General features: G+C 37.5%; 1 protein-coding gene and 1 non-coding gene across 2 annotated transcripts; both read right to left on the bottom strand.

Moving 5' to 3' along the window:
- Positions 1 to 440: 440 nt before the first annotated feature.
- On the bottom strand, positions 441 to 3,123 carry LOC110804520 (uncharacterized). The gene is made up of 5 exons (XM_022010115.1): positions 2,088 to 3,123; positions 1,589 to 2,000; positions 1,385 to 1,498; positions 1,212 to 1,299; positions 441 to 1,124 (listed from the first exon to the last, which is right to left on the bottom strand). Exons 1-5 carry the CDS (start codon positions 3,121 to 3,123, stop codon positions 441 to 443), a joined length of 2,334 nt encoding a protein of 777 aa, XP_021865807.1.
- Positions 3,124 to 21,261: 18,138 nt separating this feature from the next.
- LOC130470970 (small nucleolar RNA R71) lies at positions 21,262 to 21,368 on the bottom strand. The gene has a single exon (XR_008931680.1). It is a non-coding gene; the product is annotated as a small nucleolar RNA R71 (small nucleolar RNA).
- Between the last annotated feature and the right edge of the window lie 993 nt (positions 21,369 to 22,361).

The raw sequence follows: 22,361 nt of genomic DNA, 5'->3' as shown, positions 1-22,361 counted from the left end.
AACAGACTAATAGCTATACCAACAGGACAATAAGTAAGCAACCAAACTGAGCGTACTACATTCAAGAAAACTTATGAGAACAAAGTTCTCAAGGGGCTAGAAGCATGCATCATTTCTGAAAATAGAGAATTATTAAAAATACAAAGGAATTTCCATAATAAAAATGTGAAACAATATCAACCACAACAAACCTTTTAATCATATCAATAGCACGATCATTCAGTTGAACGTAAAACCAAAACATCAAACAAAAAATTCAATAAAACCACAACTAATACAATTACGGAACGAATAGTCAGGTGATCAAGATTTTGGAAAGCAAAAGAAAACAGAAAATTGACCAATAAATCTAAATTATAAACCTAAACTCCCCCCACAAAAAACTAAAATCGACACATAACTAAACCACCACAATAATACCAACTGCAACAGGTAATGAATCATTCCTCTCTTCTCCTCTTCACACGAGCTTGTTGTTCTCCACTTTTGATTGAAATATCTTCTACAATAATGGGATCTATTCCAGCCCGACTTCTACGTATTTCACTGCTTTCACTTGTAGAGGAGGATGCAACATATGTTGGTCTATCAAATTCAGTCTGTTGGTATGCTTCACTTTGCTCATCAACATCACTGTCATCATCTAACAAGTTGCGCGGTTGAGTATTTGATGCAATAACCCAAACTTTGTTAATGTTGTCGGTGGCATAAAAAGCTTGTCTTGCTTGACTAGCTAAGATAAATGGTTCATCAGTTTTTAATTGCCTATTACAATTAATACTAATGGTTCCATATTCATCTTCTTTGATTCCTCTTACCTTATCAAATACATCCCACCAGTTACACCGAAATAGCACAATTCGGTTTCCTCCGAGATATTGTATCTCTACAATTTCTGTTACAACTCCATAATAATCCATGTTCTCATCTCCATCACCCGTATTTCCTAACACAACCACGCCACTATTTTGTGTTCTCAAATTCTTATCACGGTTTTGTGTATGAAATCTGTATCCATTTACCACATAACGACTAAAAGATGTTACATATTCAGTTGGTCCACGTGAAAGGGAGAGAAGATTTTCCATTTCCTTGCTCTTATTATTCTCATATAAGAGCACAACCTACCAAAATTAAATAATCAAAAAAAGTAATTAATAAAATTCACTTGTTTGGAAATCAAATACGAAGTAATAAAATATATTCCTTACTTCATCCTTAAACCATTTTCTAAAATTCTCGCTCCATTCCTCTTCGATGATCCCAGAATCATCTATTGGATGAGTTTCAGAATACTCTCTGTAAGCAAAAAAGTATATAAATAAATAAAGAACTTAAAATTTTTGTGAATATGAAGAAAAGATATTTACTCTTAGACTCTTACTGTAGGAAAGGTTGAACCTCGTCACAGTTCATCAAAATGTAATCGTGAGCTTGATGCATTTCACGCTTGGGAACACTTATAACAGTTAGAGCTCCTAAACCTCTACCAGGATGGCTGAAAATATCCAAGGCTTCATCACTGCCGTTTGCATTTTCATAATTTCGTTCCTAGCGATTAAATCTTGTTTCTATATTATGCATATACCTTGAGCAAAGGGTCATACACTCATCTGCTAAATAGCCCTCCGCAATTGAAGCTTCTGGGTGAGCCCTATTTCGTACATAAGATTTAAGCTTATACATATATTGTTCAATAGGATACATCCATCTGAACTGAACAGGACCTCCGATCATAGCTTCATTGGCTAAATGGATAGGCAAATGCATCATCACATCAAAGAACGAGGGAGGAAAAACCTTCTCTAATTTGCAGAGAGTGATAGGAATTTGGGTCTCTAGTTGTTTCAATTCACTCACTTTAAGTACTTTAGCACATAATAAGGTAAAGTACCTTGATAGCTCAATCAGTGCTTCGCGTACAAGTGGAGTGAGTAGACCACGTATTGCCAAAGGAAGAAGATGTTCGAGTATTACATGGCAATCATGGCTCTTTAAACCTGAAAATTTTCCTTACTTAGTGTTGACACAGTAAGATATATTCGATGAAAAATCGTCAGGTACTTTTAACTCTTTCAAAAATTTACAAAATCTTTTCTTCTCGGCAGGAGAAAAAGTAAACGGTGCTGGAGGCATCTTATATTTGTCCCCTCCTTTGACTGGGTGCAATGTGGGCCTTATCCCCATAGCTTCCAAGTCATGACGTGATTTTATAGTGTCTTTAGTCTTCCCTTTGATGTTCATAATTGTCCCAAGAACACTATCACATATATTTTTCTCAATATGCATCACGTCTAAATTGTGCCGTAACAAATGTTTCCTCCAGTAGGGAAGCTCAAAGAAAATACTTTTCTTATTCCAATTATCACCCCTAAGCTCATGATTTATTTTTGTCTTCACATGTGGATCCTTGGACAAAACAATGTTCTCAAGATCCTCGAGTTGACGAAGAATTTCATCAATTGAACAAGGTTCAGGAGGTAGACCATGCTCAACTTTTCCGTCAAATGAATCCTTATCCTTCCGCCATCTATGGTTCTTTGGAAAATAACATCTATGCTTCATGTAGCATTCTTTGCCCCCATGAGATAGTCTCATTGATCGTGTATCCTTAAGGCAACGAGGGCATGCCAAATACCCCTTAGTACTCCATCCTGACAACATGGCATATGCTGGAAAATCATTAATGGTCCACATCAGTGCTGCACGTAAATTAAAATGATGTTGAGTTGCTGCATCGAAGGTCTCGACACAAGTGTCCCATAGATCTTTTAATTCCTCGATCAATGGTTGCAAATATATGTCAATTGCATCACCGGGTCCTTTAGGACCAGGAATAAGCATCGAAAGAAGTATATTAGACTGCTGCATACAAAGATATGGAGGTAAGTTATATGGCATAAGTACTACAGGCCAAATACTATAAGGTGTTTTCGAGTTTGCAAAGGGTTGAAAACCATCACTAGCAAGCCCCAACCTAACATTTCTAGGATCTGATGCAAACTCGGGAAACTCCTTGTCAAATGACTCCCACGCGGCTCCATCAACAGGATGTCGCATCGTATCATCTTTCTTCTTTTTACCATCATGCCACCTCATCAAAGAAGCAGTCTTTGAACACATGAATAATCTTTGAAGCCTCGGTTTTAGTGGGATGTAGCGTAATATCTTGTGAGGTATTTTTTACCATTTGACTTACACTTGTCTTCCCCACTGTGTTTGTTAGTTTTCCATCTCGATGCACCGCAAATATTGCATGCATCTAGCTTCTCATTCTCCTTCCAATATAACATGCAATCATTAACACATGCATCGATCTTTTCATAGGAAAGTCCGAGGTTTCTCATGATCTTTTTTGACTCTTTGTAAGAATCTGGTAAAGTTGACCCTGTAGGTAAAAGCCGATTCTTCAAAAATTTGAGAAGCATGCTAAAAGACTCATTGGTCTAACGACCAAGAGTCTTAATATGAAGAAGCTCCAAGATTGCAGACATTGTAGAACTCTTAGCACCTTCATAGACCGGATCTTGTGAATCCTTCAATAGGTTATAAAAACTTTTAGCGTCGGCATTTGGCTCCTCGACATCATTGACATCAACAGAGGGACTAACATCATTGAACGCAAGATATAAATCCCTTAGAATATCCAAAATTTCATCATGGTCTTCTCCCTCATCATGATCCTCGTCAAACACGATTTTTGACTCATCCAACCCCTCCCCATGATGATACCAGAAGGTGTATCTTTTGATTATTCCAAAAACAAGTAGATGTTCCCTTACTTTCTCACGATCACCGGATTCTCCATTCATACATTTGGTACAAGGACAACGAATTGTCTCAGTTTTCAACTTTTGAAAAGCATAGTCTAAAAAATTATTAACTCCTTCGGCATATGTTGGATCACCAATGTAATCTTTAATGGAAATCCAATCCTTACAGAGAGTCATTTCACCAAGTATAATAATAAAATGGCAGCAAAAAATTACCTAGAGAATCAACAAAGACAAGAATATGTTATTTTAAAAAAACCGGTTCACGATCATGATAAATGTAAGAGGTACAATAATCCAACACCTAATACGACAATTTTCAGCAAATGCAGGCTAGCATAAAATTTCGCACAAATAGTATATTGAGTCAATGAATGCTGACTCGACTAGATTTCTTGGTCATATAAGTCAACCAAGGCAGGCCTAATAGAACTTAAAAGTATATAAAACTTTATGAAAAATATTATACGCATATAAGCCTAATTCTTAGGATGGGAATACGACAATACTATATTTTTCAAACTTTGGATGGGAATCAAACATAACTGAAGGGTGTATTAGATTTTTAGATGTATCGGGTTGTTGTAGAGGTTTCTTGTCACTATGGCTAGCTTCATATCAGGTTTTAGACATTAAGATCAGAAATGTTGTATACTACCACTCCTAAAGCATTAGGGCCCAAAATGTGGGATTTCCGCTTTTCTGTATCAACTAACTTTTTTCTGTCAGCCTGTGTCCTACTTTAGGTGTAAGTTATCCTAGAATATAGGCAGAACTTGTTAATTCAGTCAAGGATCAGTTTAATCCTGGAATTTATTTATTATTCATTTTAATATTTTTGTGTTTTCTTGCAATTTTAAATATAGGATCACAGAGGGCAGAAGGTTAAACTGGATTATGAGTCAGGTTAAACTCAATTTTAAGCTTATACATAGATTATATCTAGGATGTTTATTCTACAGTATCTGGTCTAGTCATACTTGTCAGACATCAGCAAATATTTCGCAATCAAAACTAACCACAAGTCAAGAATAGAAATATAAAAAATTAAAAAAACAAATTACCAACCACTCTGAATCTTAACAAATTTCCCAAAAACAGAAACGAGTATGCATACCAGGAAGCTTAACCTAGAAATAGACTCAAAAAAAGAATAACAACAAATAAAAATTTCCTAACATAACACAAGCCTTGGGATAAAGAAACCAATGCCACACATGACTCAGAGAGTAACCATTCTGTCAAGAAGCAGGTTCTGACTTGTATATGAAAGTCCATAGATGATGGAGATTCCAGGACATTGTATCTATTGAAACCTTTGGAAAATTTTCTATGTAATTTTGTTATATACAGATTACAAAGCATACCGCAAATTGACCTTGCTGGGATTGAACTTCTTGTAAAATTTGTCTGAATGTGTTGTCAATTACTATAATCTCCAACCAGCAAGAAAGCAATATTTACAATATAAAATAGCAAGAATATATACCCATATGCGCTTGAAGGCAAACCAGAAGTCATAATACAGTTTACCAAAGCAGGGGAGAATCGAGGGGAACTTCCATTGCCAACTGAATATTGCAGATATTACTATGAAATTCAAAGCATGAGGTCTGAAATTAAAAGAACATAGGCCTCCTATTTGGTACCAAGGGAATCTAAATCAAGTAGATATTTGAATATATGAACATCAACAAACCATAAAAAAGCAATGAATATGAACATCAACAAACCATAAAAAACGCCCAAAACTAATTTCGAAACATACCGATTCAGATGATTAAACCTTCAATTTCGTAGATTTTGTAGCAAACTCCAACTATAGCAGCTTCAATCCCCTGATATCGTTCCTCCTCTATCTCGCTTTTTGTTCTTCAAATTAATTTTGTTTTCCAATTGAATATGAATCTTGAGTTTTGTGATTAGGGTTTAGGAAGGAGATGATTGAAGAAAATTGAGGAAAGGATGTAGGGTTTCAAAGATTTTCAGAAAATTGCACGTTATTGATTATGAGAATTAAGTTGTGAAAAGTTAATTTGCCGCTTCACCAAAATAAATCGCGTTGTGCTGGAGTATTAACGACGACTTGTTTTTTTCCTTTTTTTTATTATTTACTTGTTCATATTAACGACAGTCTCATTAAATTTGGTATTCTTAGTTTTAACCAATTACTTCCAACAATTGGGCTTGTCGTAGTAACATAGTGCAAATAGACTATTAACGACAAAAAATTCATTTCGTCGTTAATAGGTTGTCGTTAAAACTGCGAATTCTAGTAGTGCATGATGATGTAGTTATTCTGGTAAGGTTTAGTTTTTTGAAATAAGATAATTTTGATTATAGTTTGATGTTGGTAATTAGGGCATTGATGGTGGTAAGTGGGGTTATTTATAGACAGATTCTTGGATAACCGACAGCGTGCAGTTACCTTAAAATCGTCCTTATCCGAACCATAATAACCGTCAACGTACAATAACTATATTTGATCATGTTTGGTTTAAGGGGCGTAGACCACAACGAGAGTACCAATTTCTTATGTAGCCTATACCAAATAATCAAAAGGTCCATAAAAAGAAAATGAAATTCTTAAAGCAACATATTTAAACAAACACACGCTTTTATTCATTACATAAAAGTTATATAGTTGCCCTAAACTCATTTATGATTCAACAACATCAAGATTGTAGCTAGTAGGATATAACAACACTAATCGAATACTATTTACTTGTGTATATATAAAGTAGTTTCACAGATGAGTGTACTAGTAAGTGAGATGAATTCATGAATGGTGGATTCATTGCAATATCCTTCCTGGTTGGTGGTTTCCATTGCGTGAGCAATATGAATCATGAACGGTTGATCTGAATAAATTAATCCCAATATACTTATGATTAGGTTAATAAAAACCCAATAAGCAATTAATATTAATCGAATGGGTTTAAATTAAATGGTATTATCCTTCTGGGAGTTTGGTATACTTGTGGTGTGTGTTTCAGACTTTAGTGAGGAGAAATATTGTATCGTTTGGTATCAAATTCAACGATGGATACAACGTATTTATGCTAACGGAAGTTCAGTTTTTGTTGTGGTGTGATACCAAACCATATCGTATAGCGTGTTGATTTTGATTTGCATGTTTTTTTATTTGCATGTTCTCGGGGTTTTAGAGCACTTTAGAACATTTTTCAGCCCCGACGATCGATCACAATGTCATGGACGCAACGTTTAAGGACACCAATTTCGCACACTTTGAAAAGTACATCAATAAGAGAATAACAAAGGGCATTTACATTACACAAACATATGTGTAAGGAGGATTACAAGCACATCATATGCCACTATATTCCACCACACTTCACACTAGGCCATTTAAATTAAACAAAGCAATACGTAGGAGGAAAACAATCACACACGTAACACTACGGTGTTTAAATTAAACAAGGAAATACAGAGGAAGAAAAAAATCACACAATTACCACTAGGGAATTTAAATTAAAGAAAGCAATATGTAAGAGGATGATTGGTAGTAAAAGGATTGGAAGTAGGAACCAGTCTTCCCGGACATTACATGCCACTACACTGAATCCTCCAACTGTAGTTTGAATTGTCCACATGAGCATTGAAATTATTGAAATCAATGTCACTCGGTACATTAAGCAGCGCAGTAAGCGTTTCCCTAGGGTTAAACGCAATTGATGCTTCGGTCCACATATCACAAACGCACTTATACTTAATGCGTGTGTAATTGCCATTTGTTTCTTTGTACTCAAGGATCTCGTAGTATCGAAAATTAACAACGCGAACTCTTTCGGAGAATTTCCAATCAAAGTCTGGGAGGTAGTATTCATTGATTAGTTCCATGGCCCACTTCTTGCATGCGAACACTGAATTTTCCCTAGTTGGCTTGTCCATCTTAGACCATATGATACCCATTATATTAGGGTCTCCGACAACAATATCGACGCTGCTGGAGTGTGCATGTCCTTGTTGGTCTGGTTCAACCACCGCACCGCCATACTTTTCTAAGAGGTCGATCTCGAACTATTGTATGTGATCGGGTTTGCGTGCAGTTTTGAGTTGTTCATTATAATCATATCGATAATGGTGGTTAGGACACACTTTGGGGTATACATTTGGTGGAATTTCCATTTTGTGATTATATGCTCTGTGAAGAAAAGAGATTAAGGAATTTGATAAAAATAGCCACCGAGTACTTATTATTTATAGAGAGCTCGAGATAACCGTCACATAACTGCCACCTTATCCATTTGATAAAATAATCTAACCGTCAAAATACAGTCATATTTATTTACACTTGATTTTGTTTGTCATTTTTGTATGTGTTATGTAATTTGTTCCCGTGTTTTATGTTACAATAATTGTGTTTGAATTACAAAATCATCTTAACTTAACCAACCATAATAAGAATAGCAAACGCACACATGTAAATAACAACGGAAAAGTAGATAAATGAGGGCAAACGACCATACTGAAAACAACAACGACATACAAGCCGCGACGGCGAATTTTGCAACACAAGACGACAACAAAAATAACTAAGTGCAAAAATAATAATATACTTTTTGTTAACGCACCCACTACCTTATCTTTGTAAATTCCAAACAGCCTCATTTGGTACTCATGTTAGTGCGTATGAGGTACCAAATACCAACGGAAAAGTATATATATAGTGCAATGATCATACTGATAACATCAAACAAATACAGAAACCCTAAATACAAGCAGACGCCGAATTTTTTAAAAGAAGACGAAAAAAAATGTTATTGTTAAACTACAAAAAATAATCAGTGTTGACGAACGAACCCAATACGCTTTGTTAATTAATCTCAAACAGCCTCCTTTGGTACTCTTGTTAGTTCATATGAAGTACCAAATAGCATCAAAATTTTTCACTTGCAACTTTGTTTGAACAATCAAACTCATCCGCTGAATCAGGGTGATAGTAGACCATGTCCTCGTCGTAATTAGACCATGATAGTAATTCCCGCTTTTGGTTACAATTAACATTTTGTTTATAAACTTTTCGTAGTTAATTATCGTTTGGCATAGGCCATGTTTTAGGGTTAGTACTTTGAATAGTCATTAATTAATACCTTAGTATCATAGTATTTATTTAATAATATTAGTTTATTTTAGTAATCCAATTTAGTAGGGGTAAATCATAAACAATTAATATGAGTGTAAATTAGTGTATTTTTACACCTACCGGGAATTGGTCCCAGTGTCGCCTTGGTCTACGATGGAAACTCTAACCAATCAAGATTTCATTCAACATTAAATTGGACCGGTTACTTTGTGTGTGTGTGGGGGGGGGGGGGGGGGGTTCAATTTTCAACCCTACTCAGCAGTGAATCGTAAGGGTTTGTCCAACCGTTTAGAATCCGATATGTTTAGAACCCGCGAGTTGATTTCCAAATCCGACCCAACCCGTTAGTATTGATCCGATTTAGATCCGAATCTGTTTACAGAACGATCCGTGAAATTCCGAATCCAATTACTCCGATCATGAAACGATCCCACATAACGAACAATGAAACCACTGTAAATAAATAATATCATCATGGAATTAGTTTTTTAAAATCCATCAATATTTTTCAATAAAGAGCAATATTCCTCCAATTGTTTTGTTTGAAACAGTTTGAAACACTCAATAAAGTTTTAATGAAAAGACGAAAGTACTCTACGCTTAATTAATGATCTATTCATCTTGGTTTACATGCATTATTAAATCTACGCAGTCACATTAAATGTAATTGCATGTATGCATGACTCATCTAACATTGCAAAGATAATGTACTACAAAACGTTTACTACGAAGTTCATTTTATGTTATCGAACATAAAATGTTGTAACGATTATTAAGTTATTGACGTACAATTAACTACTATAACCGTAAGGGTGATGGAGACTCAAATTTAAGTACTAGTAATCTTACCCACATTCATTAACGATAAAAGTAGCCACACACGATAATTACAAACTGTGGTTCAGTAAATAGTTACAATCACTGAACATAAGACACACTGACAAACATCCTAAACCCTACTTTCATAAACAAAGAGCCATAACATTAATATGTACAACTTACCCTGCGTCACACATTATTTTAGCACAAATATGAAATTGCACTCCCAAACTGAAGATGCAGTCTCACAGAGCAAGTATAGGGGACTTGATACGCTCAATTCCTATATTCAGATCAATTATCCTTTCTTCAGCGTAATCATATTGGTCAACGGGTTCTTTCATATAATCACAAACATCTCCATGGCCACCGATACGCAGCGCTTCGTAAAGTGATGTGAAGAACTAACGTTGCATGGCCTTCAATCGCTTTATATGTTCTTTGCAAATTCGTATCCCGTTCTCCATTTCCTCGGTCACTTCATCAACACCTTGTTCCACATCGTCATAGCGCTCTAGCAGATCTTTGAATAGGGTCTATGCCCGTCTATTCCCTTCCCATCTCATTCTTATCATTGCTGATTTTATGCGTTCACGTTGAGTGATTTTCGCCTCCTTGATTTGTTGAATCTTTGAATTAATTTCCGCCCTGGCACGTTCTTCCGCCGTGGGTCTAAAAGGAACGCTAGACCTTCTCGAGTTTGGGGTTGCCATTGGATTTTCGTAATTTTTAAAATTGTGTAATACTTTGCACTCTTAAAACATGGTCTTTACCGACCTATTTATAGACGATGATCGATGGGTTCGTCCTTATCCAAATAAGTGTAAATATAAACATCCTAGTAACTACTATTCTTAAAAATTGAATAATGAAATTGCCCTTTACTATTATTAAAAATTGCATAATATAACTGCCCTAAGGGGTTACATATTTTGTTAGTTTGTGAAGTTAACTACCACTTGGGGGTGTATTCGGCGTAACCGCCAACCTTACTAACTACCACGTGAAGTTATCAATATAAGGTCTAACTTTTTTACCCTAAATTACCATTCTAAAGTGTATAATGTACCTGCCTACTTAACTCAGAGTCCCAAACAACCATATTGTTTACGGTTGTTTATTATCTAAAGCTATTTTATATAAACAAATACATATTCTACAACTAAATTCTAATTGTTGTAGAATATTCTACCATACGACCTTGTGATATGATAACAACAAAAATAACTTGTTGTTAATATAAAAATAAACTTAGTGTGGACGCACCCGTTACGTTTTGTTTGTGAATACCAAACCGCTTCATTTAGTACTTTTGTAGTGAAAATGACGTACCAAATAGCATCAAATTTCATCATTAGCGTCGCTGTTAGAACTATCATACTCATCCGCTGAATCAGGGTGATAGTAGACCATGTCCTCGTCGTAATAACATTTCTTAGAACCTCTAGAAGCGAAAGCCAGCTCCATCTGGTTATCGTAATAAGCAGGGTAGTTATGCGTAGAGTAAAAAGGATTTTCTAGCAGTAAATCCAATTCATTCATCGTCCAACCCATTCAGATCTATCATTTCGTTCTTGAACTTCAAGTAGTTTGTTTCATCGTAAGACAAGTAGTAAAAGAGATCCACGTTTCCGAAATTTATCCAATCAAATGTGGTTTCCCTTTCTTTGAAACCCATGTATTTCCAGCCAAGCACTAGTAGGCCAAATGGACCCGACTCTGTCTCATGTACCTGTAACCTGTATTTTACCTCATCCAACCACCTTTCAAGGGCTTGAACATCTCAAAGAATTTGACAAGGTAGCGGTAGAAAAGATCGTTTTCCATGCACTTAAGGAGGATTTTTTTTCAGTTTGTTCAAATTAAAACTAAAAGCCATCTTATACGACTCTAGTAAGTAATATAAAAGCAGTACGCCTCTTTCCTGAAGCGTCGTGCACTAACTATCTTAAGAGGTGTGAGATACGGCCATTTAGGGTTGAACTTTATTCCACTTATGGCTTCGTCCCCCTTCCTGGACACAGCAACCAGAAGGTGGGGGAAGACAAGGCTTTGTCTTCCAGCCCTTTTACGTACCGTGTGGATGCCGACGACGTCCTTTACGTCGCGTTGGACGGACTCAGCCATTACCTCTAAAACTTCGTGACTATCTATTGCCTTGGCCTTTCCCTTCTCCCTAGCTGTGTACCTCCTTGTCCTTGGTGTTTCTTCCTGTTCAAGTGCCTTCCCCTTTCCCTTAGTGTCATTTTGTTTAGTACTGCAAGATATATTCACAATGTACCATACAAAGAGAGTTAGTACTCCATCCACAATAATAAGGTACGAATGATAAGAATAAACTATACTAAAAACATTACATTTTACCCCCAATAATAGTGTAATATAAACATTTGCCAACCCGGAATCCTTAATTTTCATGCCACAACGTAATGAAGAAACCCTAGTGGGAAAAAAAAAAAACAAGTTCGGACATGAGCAGAACTTACCTTTTATTTGCCTCCCGAGTAGGACCACCGGTCATGACTAGAAATAGTTTGGAGTAAATTTTACAGAGGAACAAGGATGGAATGAAATAAAACCTAGGACATCCTCATTACCTTTATAGAAGTACAGGATAAGGACTGCATGAATGAATGCTAACCTTTGCTGGTGGTTGGGGTTTATGTCCAAGTACAACATTATAAAATGGTAGTTGGGGTAACTTAAGAATAATAATAACTAGACATAAATTTTAAACTTACTTCTGTAATGAACTATTCACATACAATATGAAGACAGAAATTATAAAAGTGTAAGAACTTGTAATATATCTTTATTTAATTATTATTTGGAGCAATGCAATAACTCTGTATCTTTAACACCAACCTCCGAAATTAAAGTTATTAGTTGTCCTATTTATCAGACACGACTAAATTTAGCTCCACCCCCACAGTCAAACCCAACGCACCCCACTACTGTTTATCCAAGCTAGCCTAATGCCAAAATCCCCAACCAAAAATGTTTTAAAACAGTGTGTTAGCAATGAAACGTCTCCAACCAGGAACCTCCTATATCATCCCCGGGAGGCGATGTACTTCTCCCCGGCTACGGGTACGCGATTTGAGTTGGATATAAATCTGACCTTTTCCTTTCAGACCTATGACGAGATCACATGGGAAGAGGAGTAGAACCCCGTTGATAGAGACACTATCGTACATGAAATATTTTCAAATTCATCGGACAGAGAAGGATTTCTAGATACGTTCATGCTTACGGTCAACAATCGTGTATTACCATTCCACCTTTCTACTCCCGAAGACTCGACTGGACGTATTCCAGATGGTTTGTTAGCTTACATAGAGTGAGAAGCTACGAGTTGGGCCGAGTTCGATAGTTTTGACATAATCCCTTATAATTACCTACCTTTCATTGATCCCATCCCAGTACTATATATTGACCAAACACCGGTGTACACTGTACCAATCAAAAAGACCCCTATATTCCTTGGTTCATACACCGATGGCCTTCATGTTATGAAAAATTCTAACTACATTCACTCAATCGACGTTGATGTCTTCTACCGTGAAGGAAACCTTTATAAAAAGGGTTACCACCATATTCAGTTGGGATCAACAGAAGAATACGTAGGCCAAACAACACTGACATTGCTGTCAAAGGATTGTTAGTCGTCATTTGGAATGCTACGGGTGTAACCAGGCCTTCGTTTAAGGAACACTTCTATCGCATATTTTCCGAACTAGCCCCGTCCATTATAATTGTAACCGAGTCTAGAATAAATAAACCTCAACTTCTGCTTATCGCAGAAACACTGCCTGGGACGTACCAACATGACTTGTTCGGGCCCGAAGGTTGAGCCGGGGGTGTGGTTATGTTTTGGTGTGTCACCCAAGTCTAGCCTTCGATCACTTACCGGCATGATCCCGTTTTCCATCTGGAAGCAAAACCGAAACAGCTAGCATCGTTAAAATTTCATGTAAGTGTCATCCGTTTTACACATAAATCATTTAATTAGATGAAGTAGATCCCCAATACATATTTCATAACAGGTATGGTCCCAAACGCCAGTTTGGTACACTAACAAAAACTACATACTGTACCAAACCATTGCGGCCGTGTATGAACCAGATAAAGTGTTACAATCAATACTAAACTCATTTAATAATAAGTTTTTTAAAGGAAAACAACGTACTTTCGGCGATAAGTGTACCAAATGAAGTAATACAATACACCAAATGCTTGAAATTGTAGAAATTTTCGTTACAAGGAACGAATGTTTGTTTGTGTTAGGGTTCATTAGAGGTGAATGTTCGATAAATCAACTAACAATTTGTTCGCGTTCCTACATAGAATGTGATCCCGGGAACCATTTGCCGAGCAAAACGACGCCTATTGATGTGCTAAGATTAGCAGACGGAAAGACCCAGTGCAAGGTAATGATTACTTTCCCTTATCTTTACCAACTAGAGTTCCCCCAATTAATGCGTCAAACACCATAAGGGAATACGACATACATATGTAACTTATATACGCAATTATAAGAGATTGAAATTGTGCAATTGATAAAATACATTATTTATTGATTCTTTCGATCTTTTACAAAGAAAACGTCGATTTACTTTGCGAGGAGAAAATAAACAGAAACTAAAAGACATACTACGAATAATTTAAACAACATCGAAATGCATGATTCTATCTTGTCGAGCCGGCGGAGAACGCGGTCCAGCCCTACATCCACAAGACGCGAAGGCAACATGTTTTCCTCTGTTATTAAATTCTGATCTTCAACCCAACGGAACCACCTACATAATCGACATTTGTAATATAATTTATGTGGATTTGTGGTTGTCTGTGAAATCCTAAGTTCAGTTATGCAAGGGACGCATGTTGGACAACTTATCGTCTCGCACCAGAGTATCTTCCGACCGTCTACGCATCCCACGTTTGCCGGCGGTGACCTTAGGAAATTAGAACTATGGGACATTAGGAACCCGGGGTAAATTTGTTTTGGTTGGACTATTTATAAATTTAAGTAGGAAGGGGCCAACAATTTGTTGTGGCTTATATAGAAGTGGTGGTCAAGGTCAAAGATTCCTTGACAAGCTTCCACCAGGTTTGAATTTTGACTGAGGCGGGAAAATTCCCGCTTTTTGTTCCAATTACAATTTTGTTTTAGAGCTTCTCGTATTCATACGTCGTTTGGCACAGGCCATTTGGTAGGTTTGGTGCTTTGGTAGGTCACAAAACCTAATATTCATAGTAAGTATTTAATAATATTGGGTTATTTACTTAATCCTATTGGTTAGTGGTTCGTTAAGGGACTTAATGTTTAACCTACCGTGAATTCGTCCCAGTATCATCTGGTCCGAGATTGAAAATCTAACCAATCAAGATATAAATAAACCATTAACTTGGATTGGTTAAATGTAGGGTTGTCAATTCTCAATCCGACCCTATTTACACCACGTTCAGAAACCGTACTGTTCAGAACTGGATAGTTGATTTCCAAAATCCGTTCCAACCCACCCGAGGAATATCTGTTCAATCTGATAACCATAGATTTAGCTAATTCATTCACGTACTTTGTAAATTATCGTTTGATAACCACATATGTATATAATTATGTAGTAATAGTCTTACAAAGTGTAATGTATGGTTATAGGCGTACAAATGGTGATCATCATCAATCTATAAAATATCAATTTTCGTATATGTAAAAGTTATTAAAACTTGATATTATGAAAATAGATATCAAGACCAATATAACAAGATCTTACATGATAACATTGTGATGTACGTAAATTATAATAGTGAGAATATACAGTTATAGTTTTCCAAATTCGGACACATATTCTAAGACGTAAACAACTGATATTCTAAGACGTAAACAACTTAATAGTGAGGTAGTATTAAACAAAGTTCAAAAATATATTCATTAACTTATATTACTTATTTTAAATTATTATTACTTTTAAAAGTTAGTTATCAATGTTCGGATACCCGACCTAGTGTCTATTTAGTCACGTCAAAATATAGACTTATTATCCGTCTTCTAAATTAACCACACAATAAACAACCATGTAACCTCACCTAACCATCAAACTATATATTGAACCGTTTCGAGCATATACCTTCAAACATAACCCTAAATTCCGATTCTTAGTAGTCTACTGTTCCATACCGACAATATTAGTGTGCCAAACAACTCAAATAAACGAAAACGTATGTTTGACATATATTATTAAGGTAGTAAAACAAATTGGATTAAGGGGTCACCTACCAAATTCGGATATAATTTGTTCAACAATCAATTATTGATTTTCCTCAACCCTAAATTGCCAGCCAAAGAACATTTATGCACCAAACGTTAATTCGCAGTAGTTAGCAATAGTGGAAAAGTACTTTATGCGGTACTAGAACGTAAAATAACAATAAATAGTGATACCAAACCACGTAAGACCTATTTAACCCACCTAGGTTGTTATGGAATTTATTGCACTTCCTTTTTTCACCGACAACGTTGGGGGAGTATTCACTTCCCTTTATAATTGACAACTACTTCTAGTGGGGACTCCTCATACTGACCCACATTATCCTATTTCGTTTCTCCTTCAAGCTGTTCAAACCCTAATTTCCAAACTCTCACCGGCTCACCGGCCATTTCTCCCAAAAATGGAAAAAGGCAAATACGTCCTTGTTTATGATAGCAGACGATCACATGTCTTCCATCCTAAAGGTATCATGTATTTCGAACAGCCAAAACCAACATACAGACCTGAATTGAACTACAACACCACTTCCTACTCCATCGATGTCGACGACGCAGAAATGGGTCTCCGTGTGCCGCAAGCAATTAAAACAGACTTGAATATCGAGCTGTATTCTAACGTTAGTAAGTTCCCTTACCACCCTGTTATTTTCCCTTGTTCAGTGATGGTCACCTCTGCAGGTGAAGTCCAGCCTGCACACCACCCTTTAATTACGGACCACCCTAATATGCATCTAGGGTTTTGGGCCTACTTAGATTGGTGTTCCAACCAGCTTGCTGCACAAGGGTCGTGGTTGTTGTACCCGGACAACCTCCTTGCTGTCATCGACCCTAGGCCAGATGTAGTTGTGGACGACCTCCCTGTGTACACTTTTCCTGATTTCAGAGGCCAGGTTTTCATTGCACCTAACACTCAAGCTATTCATGTTATGAGTGTGGAACATATGTTTAGTGGGTTAGAGGTTACTGTTGTTCCAAGGTATTTTGAGACCAAACCACGGGCGTACACTGAGGTGTGCTTAGAGGGAAAGACTATGGTGGGGACGGGAGTACCACCATGATACCACGAGGTACGATGATCGTTCTATGGAACGCCCGATCCATGACAAGACCCTCATTCAAGGCCACCTTCTTTGAGATGTTTGCAAGGCACCATCCATCACTCATGGTCGTTACTGAAGCTCGAATAAGTAACGACGACTTCAGGGAGCTAATTAGCAACTTACCAGGAGAATATCAGTCGAAATGGTTTGAGAATCAATGCGGAGGGGTAGTCCTTATGTGGCGCGGGAACGACTTGTTACCTAACTATAATCAATCAGATTTCGGTTCGGCCAACGTTCTGTTTACTGTCTTATTTGAGGTACTTCATTTAATTTCTAATTTCGGTTGGCCCCAACACTATTTTTACACCATCTTATTCCATGGTACCAAACAGGTGTACATTGTACTTCATTACATTGCCTACAAGTACAATATGGGTGAGTATGGTACCGCTAATATGGGTGAGTATGGTACCGCTCTTCTTATGTCCCATATAGCTGGGGTTGTACCATATACACTACATACCTATACAATTTTGACATTTTGAATCCAAAGAACTTAAGTGTAATCTTTTATTTGGTTTATGCAGTTGGTGAAGCCCCGGAAGCAACCACTTGCGCGTAAACTGGAACTCTAAGCACCAGATACTGGAGCTATTATACACACTTTTCCCCATCAGTGTGTAATAGTTATTATGTAGGCTGGTTTTTAACCGTAGTGTAAGAACTTAGCTAGTTATTAGCTTAACTTCGGCGTAGCATTCATCGGAATAGTATTCATCAGCATGACTTATTTTGTTATACGCTATGGGTAGATGTTCTATCCTACTATGGCGTAATAGTAATAGGTAATTTATATATTGTTGTTTGGACATTGCCTAACTTTAGCTCGTCGGTTATGTAATAGGTGTATTTTGTTTAGTTTCCAGCTAGGCGGCGCTGGTTACCCTCTGTCTTCAATGTAATATTTTGCGGACGATGTATTCGTATTACTTGTGTTATTGTTCAAACAAATTCGTCTTTTATTTTAAAATGTACTAGTGTTACGACAAAATTTAGTACAAATAAATTATACAAATTGGCGTTCAATATCAGGTAAGACACATACACTAATACAAATACTGTAACAAATAGCACACGACAAGGGTACCGAATTGCACACAAATAGGGTATAAACATGGTTTAGTACATCTGGGCTGTACTAAATTATAGTTCTATGTCAATAGTGAAAATAAAAATTATAAAGTACATTTATTTAAAGTAAACTTATTTAAGTTACGACATCCTATAATCCCCAAACCCTATGTTTTACAGGATTGAATCATATGTTTTAATCAATGAACTTCAAATATGTTTTACAGGAATGCACATATGGTAACACGCCATAATTCAGACTTATTGGATGGAAGTCAATGAACTTCAAATAACGTACCACTAAGGTAGATTTATTGTGTGGATTTCACTATGGAAATCATTTCTAATTCTTTGTTAAGTCATGACAACCAAGCAGGTCTTGAGTGAATATTGGATTACCACCGGCGCCGTGTATAGAATGCCTACCACTCCCCTGAATAACCTGATTGACTAGAAAACCCGGATTTGACTGCAACAAGTGATTACTAGTTTGTTAATAACTACGGGGATCCCCATTGGAGGTTTCGTTCACAACCAGGAAAGTATGTTGGTGCTGGTTTTGATTTCCAGGCATACAATGACTCTCGGCCTCTTGATAATTTCCACCTCTATTGCTGGTGAAGTAGCGAATGGAAGCAGCATTCTGGGATATTTGCGACATCTGAGAGAGTTGCACTCCACTCAAGTTTTGCGACATTTGCACACCATTAATGTTCTAGGACATGTGTACACGTGTTAGGATTTGGGCAAGTGGACCACCAGATATGTTTTGCGACATTGATATACCACAACGGTCTTGGGACAAAAGAACGTCACCACCCTCCGGGGTCATATGAAACCCACCCACATACATGCGAATTTGTGTCTGTCCTGATGGAAAAAAATTTGTAGCAACAAATCCACTTACTCTTCCAGATGACTGTATACATGTCAAACGTTAACAAATACAAGCAATATGTTGTTAACAGTTAATAAACATTAACTATCATGAGCGGTACAAAATGACACGAAATTAATCACCTGATAGTGTTGAACAGGTACCCTGATATATGTGTTTTATATAGTGTTTTCACCTCCGTCCCTTAGTACTTTTACGCGTTAAATGAGCTCTTAGGAGCCGTTTTAGTACTAATCTGTGTATTTGAGTGTGCCTTGAGTTTCAGGATTACTTAGTGAGAAATTGGTCTTTTTGGACCCGTTTCATGATGATTTAGGCCACTACACGATCCCGAGGGGGTTCGGGACGACTATTGTTGACTTACGGGAGCCTTAGATGTTCATGATTGAGCCCCGGAAGTTAGTCTCGGTGTTGCGGACGAAAGGCGGTTCATTTAGCCTTCCGCCCGGTTGATCTCCCCTCGCCCACCGGGCGAGCAAGCAGAGGAGCAGACAGTCAGCAGGCGCCCGACGGGCGGTTCTTCGCCCGGGGCCCACCGGGCGCCCATCAGAAGCAGCAGCAACAACTTTCGCTCTCCGCCCGACGGGCGAGAGCCGCCCGACCGGGCGCATGCAGATGCTATAAAAAACGTCTCCCTCCGCCCGGCGGGCAGACCTGCGCCCGACGGGCGGGTTACGAGCTGGTCGCCCGACGGGCGGATGGCTGCCCGACCGGGCGACGACAACCTAAAGCCCTTTTTCCGCGGTTTTTCTTCCAGTTTTTTCTTATGTTTATGGGCAAACTATAAATACTAGGCTTAATTATTTTAGTTGGACATCTTATTTCCTAGTATTAAACCCTTAGTTTATTTTCCTTAGCTTAATTTTCTCTCTAGATTTATGCAAACACTTAGTTTTCAATTTCAATAAAAATTCAAGCTTTCTATTTCTCTTGTTCTTCAATTAAGGTAGTGTTCTTTATTTCAATTCTTTGTTTAGCTTTAATTATGCTTTCAATCATGCTAATTGCTTTGTTTATTGTTAATATGCTTGAGTAGTCTATTTTCTGGGGTTTGGGAATCCATGAATAATATGAAGGGATATTGAATAATTGTGATTGTTGGCATTGTAATTAATTCCTATTGATTGGTTTATTTCACTATACAATTATATTTGCGCAGGTTTAATTGTGGTAGTTATGTAATATCAAATTAAGATTCGAGTGATGCAATTTTATGTTTAGACTTGTGTCAATAGGTGGAATTAGAGTTAATACGTAGCGAGAGCCCGTTAATTCTAAGTCTATGATTAATATCGACTCGAGAGACCATGCTAGTCTAATTAATTACTTTGTTAATTATCGTGATTGTTCATTGTCCTGGATTGTTATTTGTTGGTGAACCTATGCCCTAGATTCCTTAATATATTGATTCATACTCGTTTAATTATCGTTTCCCTGTGGATTCGATCCTGACTTCCCTTGATACCTAGCTAGTGGACTTAGGTTATTTTTGATTAGGTGATATGACTTTAGCCTATCACATTTTGGCGCCGTTGCCGGGGAGACGATTTTATTTTCTATTGTTGATTGTCTATCCTAGATTATTGTTTGTTACTACTCAAGGAGCTCACGTTCCTTGAGACCGGATCTCACATTGTTTTGTAGTTTCTTTGTCTATGCCTAGGACCGTAGGTACTAGTAATCTTACTCCATTCGATCCTGAGACCGAAAGAACCTTTCGTAGACGAAGAACTTTCATTGCATAGTGTGGGAATTACTCTGATTCTGATCATAATATTGGCGATCTTTTTCCTTCAGATACAGATTCAGTTTCAGAGATAGAGATGGGTGACGAAACTCCACTACCGCCACCTACCCCACGGCTTACAGACTATTCTAAGCCAAGTCTGTCTGTGTTACCAAAGGGAATCATGCCTTCTATTGCAGCTGAGACCTTCAAGATTGAGCCTGCATTGATTAACATGATTGAGAGAAGCCAGTACGGTGGGGAACCAGGTGAAGATCCGAATCTTCACATACAATCCTTTATCCAATACTGTTCCACCATCAAGCATAAGGGATTGACTCCGGAGCAGACTATGGAGATACTTTTCCCGTTCTCTTTGAGTGGGAAAGCTAAGTTGTGGATTAATGGGTTGAATCGGACAGCTTTGAAAATCACTAATTGGGAGTCCTTGGCCCTTGCTTTCTATGGTAAATAATTTCCACCTGGGAAAATGGCTCGTCTGAGGGGTCAGATATTAGGTATCTCTCAACAAGCAGATGAGAGTTTGTTCGAGGTTTGGGAGAGATTCAAGGACTTACAAAGAGAGTGCCCACACCATGGTTTGGATGATTGGTTTTTGATTCAGCAGTTTTATAATGGTCTGGGTAATGAGTCTAGATGTCTTTTGGATTCAGCTGCTAGTGGGAGATTCATGCAACTTGAGGTGCCTAGAGCTATGGAGGTGATTGAGGAGATAGCCATTCACAATGCCCAGTATGGGAATCCTAGAGGTCTATCTAATAAGGGTGGTAAGCATGATTTCAGTTCTATAGAACAATTAACTGCCCAATTGACTGCTTTACATTATAAGTTTGATAATATGCAAGCAGCAAATGCTCAATCTGCCCAACCTGTTAGTGTATCTGGTATGAGTGCCCAACCTGCTGTGAGGGGGTCGAAAAAGCACGAGGCTAATGCGTGACCTTGTCCCTCGTGGGTGTGACGTTTCTTTTTGTCAAATCAAGTGTAATTGGATTTCCTGTGAGTTTACACCCAATTGACTAGTAATATAGGAGTCGCCATTCAGTTTTTAACGACAATGAGAAAAACTGACAAAACCCGGTTATCGTGACATAAAGGGAGTGCAATTATGTTTGACCACGACGGCCATAGGTTCCCTTGTGATCCCTGGTGTGGGGATCTCTCAACATACACCCGCAAGGTAGAGATTGAGGGTTCGGGGGACTGTAACTACCAAGAGGAGTACTCGCTCTTCGATAACTCCAGAGGCAGGATATCCTTACTAGCTCAGCATAAATAATTGAAGGGACATGTGTTAACTATTAAACTAATCTGAGTTGATTTTAACAATATGCAACATATAGTACTAGATCGAGCGCGATTATCTGATTTAGATTGTATTAAGGGAACTAGCATGATAATCCAATTTCCCAAAATATTATCTTTATTAGGCGTGATAAAACAATTAGATTTAGTTTGTTTAACAGTTCATAAAAAGGGCGAGGAAAGCAATTAAATCATGGAAAAGGGACAAATTACGACGCACCCTTTAGAGGTGCGTCACGGTTCTAAGAAAACTAACCACTTTGACTTTGC

The sequence above is a fragment of the Spinacia oleracea genome, chromosome 3 (genome assembly GCF_020520425.1).
Source record: "Spinacia oleracea cultivar Varoflay chromosome 3, BTI_SOV_V1, whole genome shotgun sequence".
In the NCBI taxonomy this organism is placed as follows: Eukaryota; Viridiplantae; Streptophyta; class Magnoliopsida; order Caryophyllales; family Amaranthaceae; genus Spinacia; species Spinacia oleracea.
Note: the sequence above shows the minus strand (reverse complement) of the source record. Positions and strands in the feature narration are given on the sequence as shown.

Excerpts from the sequence above, each read along its gene's own strand:
- LOC110804520 (XM_022010115.1), bottom strand. The coding sequence starts at position 3,123 with ATGTGTTCAAAGACTGCTTCTTTGATGAGGTGGCATGATGGTAAAAAG. Across the intron at positions 1,300-1,384 it reads GAGGTTCAACCTTTCCTACA|AGAGTATTCTGAAACTCATC; the intron begins GTAAGAGTCTAA and ends TTTTGCTTACAG. Across the intron at positions 1,125-1,211 it reads GAAAATGGTTTAAGGATGAA|GTTGTGCTCTTATATGAGAA; the intron begins GTAAGGAATATA and ends TAATTTTGGTAG.